The sequence below is a fragment of the Sipha flava genome, unplaced genomic scaffold (assembly GCF_003268045.1).
Source record: "Sipha flava isolate LNK unplaced genomic scaffold, YSA_version1 78_pilon_pilon, whole genome shotgun sequence".
In the NCBI taxonomy this organism is placed as follows: Eukaryota; Metazoa; Arthropoda; class Insecta; order Hemiptera; family Aphididae; genus Sipha; species Sipha flava.
The window spans coordinates 1,354,591-1,362,878 of NW_020273619.1; the positions used below are offsets into that span (position 1 = coordinate 1,354,591).

Below are 8,288 nucleotides of genomic sequence, written 5' to 3' on the forward strand. Positions count from 1 at the left end.
TATTAAGAATATTTCATAGTACCACTGTACCTATGATTATATATTTCTTGTTTTTTATGTCTTTCAGTATACATGCATATATTCGAAATTAAATTTGTAGCCAGTAATATCACAGATTAAATAAAACCAGATAGTGCACTTAAGGATAGAACAATAGATTTCTAGATAACAGTATCTAATTGGTTACTGCGCGTTGCAGTAGGGCCAAAACAAAGAAAATTAAATATTGTGGATACAATTTACAATAATATTGTATACAGATAAAAAGTTGATAAAAATATTTATTAATAATATTGTTATAATAATATAATATTATACATAATTAATTCACAAATCATCCTGCACACTTCTCAACCTCCCACGCAAAATCAAATCTGGAAACATAATATGTTGTATATGTTGTATAGGTACTACCAATAGACTGAAATGTAACGAATTTAATTTTTTTTTTTTGGCCACACTGATTTAAGAAGTACACAAATTTGTTTACAATTTCACTATTTCGATAGTGCACTATCTGGTTTTATTTAATCTGTGGTTATATATTTTATTTCTAAAAATTATTTGTACGAATTTGAAATAAGTTTTCAATTTGAATTTATCTTGATGTGAACAACGAATAATTAAATTGAATCAGTTATCAGTTGTAATGCAATTCAATACAAATTTCAATTAATTCTTATAGTTTTTTCTTTTCTATCTAGCTGCCAAAACAGTTACAATGCGTTATGAGAATATTTAAAAAAATTCGTTTTTATAAATATTATCAACACCATATTTTGAAAATGATTAAACCAGCACTTTCTGTAAAATTAATTTCTTAAAACAATCATATTATGTACATATACATATTATATTACATACGCAAATAAATTTAAGTAAGTAATTATTGTCGTCAAGAATAAACCACATTAATTTAAACACTGAAGATGATCATTAATATCAAATTTTTAATAAACGACTGAGCTAAAACAAAATTTGTTTTTACTTACAATAAAACGACTTAAAATTAATATTTTAATCTTAATTCACATACAATGAGAATTATAAATATATGTTTATTTTAATATTTGTCTTCCAGTTAAAACTATTTTCTTTGCTCTTAGCCGTACAGTAATTAATAGTAAATAAACTAAAATTAAATTTACAAAATTGATCGTGTTACGTAATTTATGGCTAATAGTTTGTATGATGTTGTGAAATGAATGGTACTGGTTCTTTAATTATTCAGACTTAATACTGCCATTAACTTATAGTTGTTAATATATATAAGGTATAAATAAAAATAATATATATATATTTAATAAATATATTCTGACTAATAATTATAACGATATTTATAATATATAATGTTTAAGGTTATAGGTATAATATTATATTGTGTAATAGATAGAGGATATTAGATCATTTTTAACGAAATAAAATCAACTGTTGGGTTAGTTAAATTTTGTTTAAAAAAACATACTTGAATTATTAATACATTAAGAGTACTATATTATATTATTACTATTAATATATTACAAGTACTACATTATTGATATTAAATGTTTAAATCATATTTAAAAAGGGAATTAAACCATAGAATGTTTCTTTAAAAATTGTTTATCTACTGTGATTATGACTTAGGTTTATTGATTTAATGATATATTTATTATTATTATAATCATTATTATTATTATTATTATTATTATTATTATTATTACTGTCATAATTATTACTATTATCTATATGTGAACGAATTTAAACCTCCGACTGCATTTGAACTTTAAATCTATTGTAATATTATATTATACTGTTTTTAATACAATAAAACAAGAGATTGATCGGTATTTTAAATTTATTTTCATCTTTTCTATCCATTGTAGTTGTGAACACTCATAAAACCCGAAGAATTAAAGGTGTGTTCATTAGGGTGCTGAGTATATAAATATATAATGAAAACAAGCCGAGAACAAAATTGTTTGCAAAAAAAATTGCATTCCGTGATCTAGATTAATTTCAATTTCCTAGCCTGAATTTACTTGTTATTGGTTTTTTATTGCAACACAAATAAAAATAACTATTAATAAATATAAATAAAATTATATGAAAAAATGTAATACTTACAGTCTATTTGTATAAAACTTGTGTAGAAATATGTAGGAAAATTTAAGGGCACTATGTTTTTTTATATTCTTTATTTAATTGTTTCAAAATTTTTATATATAAAAACGAGTGTCGGTTAAAATGGCACGAAAAATCGCAATGATTTAAAATCATGAAATGTGTATTATTTCTTAAGCAATGATTACGTAGTTGTTAAAAATCATAAACCTTATACTAAAAGATGGAGATCACTGGTTGGCGGGGTTGGGTAGTGCGATCACGGCTATTCTCATACCAGTGTTGTCATTTCTGACGACATAAAATATGTTTATTCTCATGTTTATAAAGTATATTATTATTAAAATATTTAAAAATCAATTTACCAAATAAATAATCCCGTAAATTTAGTCTCCAAAAATATAACCCTATAATAAAAATGATTGTGTTTCTACCTAATTATAAATGTATAATACAATAAATATCATTTGTATATGTATGCTTATCATACAATAATTTTTAAAGCGCAACAAACGATTTCTGAATCTGAAATTCTATAGCGCATGTGCGTAGTAATTAAGTAATAGTAGAACAGCCATAGATAATAGAAGAAGTTAAGAAGAAGAATAAGAATTCTTCTATCTATGAGAACAACACACTCACGTTTGACCACTGAAACTATACCCATCTTCCGTCTATTAGTATAAGGTCTATGGTTAAAATATACAATATTTTTCATTTAATTATGTATCTGTTGCAAATTTATGTTTCGTATGTTACGCAGAACTTACATATCACTTGTTAAAATGCATTTTTAGGTATTTCATTCGAACAATATTAATCACTGGTCGAAACTTGTTGGTTTAAATTATAATTTATTATAATTTTTAAACCTTTGTAAACAATCAGTTCTATATTTTATGCAATTAGTCCACAATTAAAAAAAAATTCTTTATGGGAAAATATTATTTGATTGTTGAACATCACTGCATTTTATTATGAGACTGTGATAATGCAGAATTTGTTCACTTGCGAAAAAATTGAATCATTACTATCGTATAATACAATTATTTCTATAATGTGTTCACCCTGACATTAGTGTTGGTTACATTGCATTGAATATAATCGAATTAGCAGTCATCACAATTAAGATATACTGGATCTTGGATGATATACTATTATTTAAGAGCCACAGTGTATATTTTTATTGCCAGTATTAACACGAGTCTCTTGATGATGTATTTAAAGTTAGCCATACACGATCCGGTTTGCCGGAAAGGTCGGACTGCGCAGTTTAACCTGCACAGTTTTAACCGATTTCCGACGACGACATACACGCCACGATTTGCCGGATACGCAGGACTACGCAGTCACACGCTTTCCGGCCAATAGTCTTCAGCTGCGAGTCGTCGAATGTTCAAAATATTTATATTTTTTGGCTTTTTTTTTCAATCAAATTCTCATATTCTTCATATTTTTTTTTCTTTTCGGATGCTGCTTCTTAAATTGTTGATTTTCTTTACCACTAAATCCTTGTTCGCATCTGGTTCAGATTCTTTTAATTTGTCTACTAATACTTTGTAAGCCGCTTCCCTTAGTGGGCGGTCATGGTAAAGCTTAGATTTTGTTTGCCACAGACATGGATATGATTTATATAAATCTATAAATTCTTCCAAATTCTTATTGTTCATTATTATATTATATAATATAATTCAATAAAATATGTATGATGTAATATAGTAAAATATGTTAAGTTGTAATAAATTGTAAAATAAGTTACAATGACAACAAACAAAAAAAAACAAAACCTAACCTTCAATAAACATGAAAAATACTATGCCGCAAAAGTGAACCAGCCGGTCGAACGACGGTAATACCATACCAACACACGGGCACACACGATCCGGTATGCCTGTACAGTCCCCGAAAACTGCGCAAACTTGTTACACACACGTTCCAGAAAAACTGTGCAGTCCGACCTCTCCGGCAAACCGGATCGTGTATGGGTAGCTTAAAGTGCGCATGCGCGATTAGATTCCTCGTATAATTATCGGAATAGTTTGTTGCGCCTGCGCCGGCCGAATGAATGCCGACCAATCAAAATTCAATACACTGATTACTTAATTGATAAACATGCGAGGAATAACATTGCGCATGCGCACCCAATTAAGTGACCCGTCGTCTTCATTGGTAACAACTTTATTACATTGATTAATTGGGAATAGCTCCATCCATAGTACATGATCTAACTACTAGGTACCCAACAAGCCAATAATAACAATTATGTTAGAGGAACCCAAAGTAATTCGCCAAAACAACTGTTCTAAAGTATATCTAGCGCTTGTTAACATATTAATGGCAATTTGTACAAGTATATAGACTGATTGACTGACTTGATCGATTTACCATCAAAATTTGTTTCTAATTATAAAAATAACAATGCATGATTATTACTTTATTTTTCTAAATCTAAAATGATTTTTTTTTCTGAATCCAAAATAATATTTCGTACAATTGTATATTGTTATCAATTACTGATATATTTTATCACTGAATATTAATTTTATCTACTCACAACGTTGTAAGAAATTTGAAATCGAAGTCAGATTGAGACACGGATTAAGATAATAGTATTTATTATCCATGGTTTGAGGTTATCCACATCATCGGTCGTTGGATATCCAGTAGAGATCGAAAGTCCAATTAAATTTAAGGAAAAGTTCCTTAATTCAAAATTCACCGAAATTAATAGTGTTAAGAACCCCTTCTTGTTATAAAGTATTGCTTATTAGTTAGTAAGTACATAAATGCTGAGTCGCATTTTCATCGACAGCCGTCGCCATCGGTCTGCCGATGTAGCTCCGACAGTCGAGTACAGTCGAGCATAAACAACATACGCGAGTCGTCCGCATTAATATTAATAATTAAAACTTAATACTGTGTCATTATGATAAATTAATATATATATAAATAGTTCGTCAGTTGCTGTGTTTTTTTGTGTTAAACATTCCTATTTACGGACATATTTGTCTTCCGTTGGAGCTAACCGATGGGACATAACAATAGTTCAAATTAACTAATCTTTAATTAACATAGTTTACCAAGTTTACTAGTTTAAATGATTCATATATTTGATTTCACAAACTATGTGAACTATTTCTCTTATCGCTAATAGTAGGTCCTACAAATAGTCATATTAGTCATCAATAATCATTTTTAATGTAAAGGCTTGTGATAGTAAATTGTCATTTTTTTTTCAGTAACAGTAGCAGTTAAAATAACAGTGAAAACAGCAGTTATTGCTACTTCATGTACCTATTTATATGTACGGTTAAAATAAAAAAATAAAAATAAAAATTAGAAACTATTTAATAAGCTGTTTATTTATATAATTTAAAAAGTAATAAATCTTAAAATATACAAATGACTATGGGAAAAATAAAAATAGTATCATAATACAGTAGACATTTATTGACAAATTATATAAAAAAATAATAACTAAGATAACAACATTTTCCAAAATATTAGTAACTGACCGTAATAAACAAAAATGAATTTAACATTTTTTAAATTGATATTTAATGAAAAGATATTTTCACTCACTATAATAAATTATTGGAGAATAATACTCATTGTTTTTTAGTCTAAGACTTATTCATTAGAAGAAGAAAAAAAGATTTCAATAACAAATTTATATGACCCAACATGATTAATCAATGAATTTAACTATATGTATTTATAAACATCTTAAATTTAAATAATGCACACAGTAAAATAATGAATTAATAATCATGTTTAATAAATACTATCTATAATAATAATAATAATACTGTGTTTGAACTAAAATAAAAATGAGTAACAGGAATAAATAAGTCGACAAAAGAAAAAAATAGAAAGAAATATTGTCTAGAGTAGATCATTTTACTCACAGTAATCATCACTTATCTCAGAATCATCGATAAATTTGACTACTGCAGAGGATATAGATTTAATAGTAAAAGATTTATCATGAGAGGCAGCTGCTTTTACATCATTTGTTTCAATAATCTTTGGTTCAAAAACAGACGTCGGTTGTGATTGTATCTATATTTAAATGATAGTTAAATTCAATACTTAATGTAAAAAACGTATCTTAAAAAAATACTTACAATAGAATTTGAAAGTTTATTATTAAGCTCATTATTAATAACTTTTAATCTCTGTATTTCTTGTTCTTGAGTATTTATAATTGCTGTTAAATATAAATCATTTCTCACTGTTTTACTGGGTACAATATGGTTTTTTTTTTCCGTAGAACATATACGTTTAATCCAGCGCTAAAAATATTGTGTTAACAAAAATAAACAGTTATTATTTTGTGAATTATTTTGGTCCAAAGAAAGGTCGAGATATAATAAAATCCCAACTTAACCAATATTTTTTACTGATTTATTACAAGAATATAGATTAATGATAGTTAAGACATTTTAGAAATTATAATTTCCTAACAAGTTAACATTTTTTTTTTTTGAATTTGTTATATACTGAGATTATAACAAAATGTTTGGAATAATATATACCATTTAAAAATTAAAAACTAAATTTTGCAATAGCCACGAGGGTCAATATCCTTTCTTTGAGCATTATAAAATCATAAAATAATACAAAACACAATTTTCTTTCTTTATTATTTTGTATCATAATGTAATAAACAACAAAACATAATATAATCTACCGTTTACAAATTAGTGATATTGTTATTACCTTTTAATTTAACCATGCATAATACAACATAAGTTTAATCAGAATAATTCTGATTAAATTTATTAATAATTATTGTTTTTTTTTTTAATGTGATGTTATAAAATATATTCTTAAAAACACGATTAACACAATGAAAAAACACTTTAGACCAGTATTTTGCCAGTTATTTTGATAAATGACAGTTTTTAGTCTTGTTAGTAGATAAACTGAATAAGAATATTAAGAAAATATTTTGAGAAATCAAAATATTTTTAAAATTCTCAATAGAGGTAATGTTTAAATTTACTTCTACTAGAAAACTTATTTTTACAAGCAAATTCTAATCCTTAACTTTTTCAAAGTCCATTTAATTGCAACTAAATGTAATGCAACTAATGCTACTGTATAAAGTAAAATTAATATACACTTGAAGTATAATGTATTATATAAGAATACATTAAAATTATTAAAAAAAAATTTAAAAAGCTTACAGTATGTCCTTTAGAATTTGTTAACTTTACAGGTTTTCCTTGATCAAGTGCTTTATATAATCCATCGATAAATTGTTCACCTCTAGATCGAAGCATTTCACATGCTTTCAATTTTTTTACTAACTCTTCATTAAGTTGTATTGCTTCTTTTTTGCCTTCCTCATAATCACGCAATCTTGCTTCAAGACACTTTAAACGTTGAATCACTAAATTAATATCCTAAAAAATAATAAAATTAAGATATGATAGTTGAAAGTTAATACAAATCTTCTTACTATCAATGAATATTTAAATAAAACAATTTTAAAGATATTTTTTAAATAAAATAATTAAATTTAGTTTGCTACAACAGAGTACTCCTCAATTTGTATGTTATATCAAATGAAAACATATTATATATATTATAAGCGGAAACTAATACTTGTTTGTAAAAAGGGAATAAAAAAAAATTGTCTTGGTCATATCCAAATAGTTAAATTGATCTTTCTAAGAATGTAATGCCCCAAAACGAAAATTATTCAGACATACTCAGTATGTTATATTTTATAAATGTTATAGACAGATCAAGGGTTATCCATTAACTATTCCAAGATGAATTATTACAGGAAGGAAATTGATAATTGTTCTCATTCAAAAATTACCTATAATTTATTTTTATTTTTTATTGTTTCATTTATTTATTAAATTTTATTTTATTTTTATTAGCTTTTTTTTTAGTAATACATTTATACATATAATATATATAATTAAATATTTATATTTTTATTATAATAAAAATATAGCCTTAGCTGATCAACATTATTATAATAATATATATATATATTAAATATGTATGTTGAATTTTGATACCTCGCATCAATTTTCCATATTCTTGAAGTAGCCACAGAAAATAATGATTAATGACCCCAAATAAGGGTTTTTTCAAATAATATTACAACTTTATATAAATTAGTTTAATAAATATAATTAATTTAGACTATTTTAAAGTTATAT

At 25.5% G+C, this 8,288-nt stretch overlaps 1 protein-coding gene across 1 annotated transcript in view; it reads right to left on the minus strand.

The window, feature by feature from the left end:
- Positions 1-5,917: 5,917 nt before the first annotated feature.
- The window catches only part of LOC112692900, a 4,773-nt gene continuing 2,402 nt past the window's right edge, over positions 5,918-8,288 (minus strand). Inside the window, exons 4-6 of the mRNA XM_025567724.1 lie at positions 7,296-7,514; positions 6,231-6,398; positions 5,918-6,165 (exon numbers count right to left, since the gene is read on the minus strand). Of these exons, the coding sequence (XP_025423509.1) occupies positions 6,004-6,165; positions 6,231-6,398; positions 7,296-7,514 (549 nt within the window). The 3' untranslated portion in view covers positions 5,918-6,003. The remainder of the gene's footprint in view (positions 6,166-6,230; positions 6,399-7,295; positions 7,515-8,288) is intronic.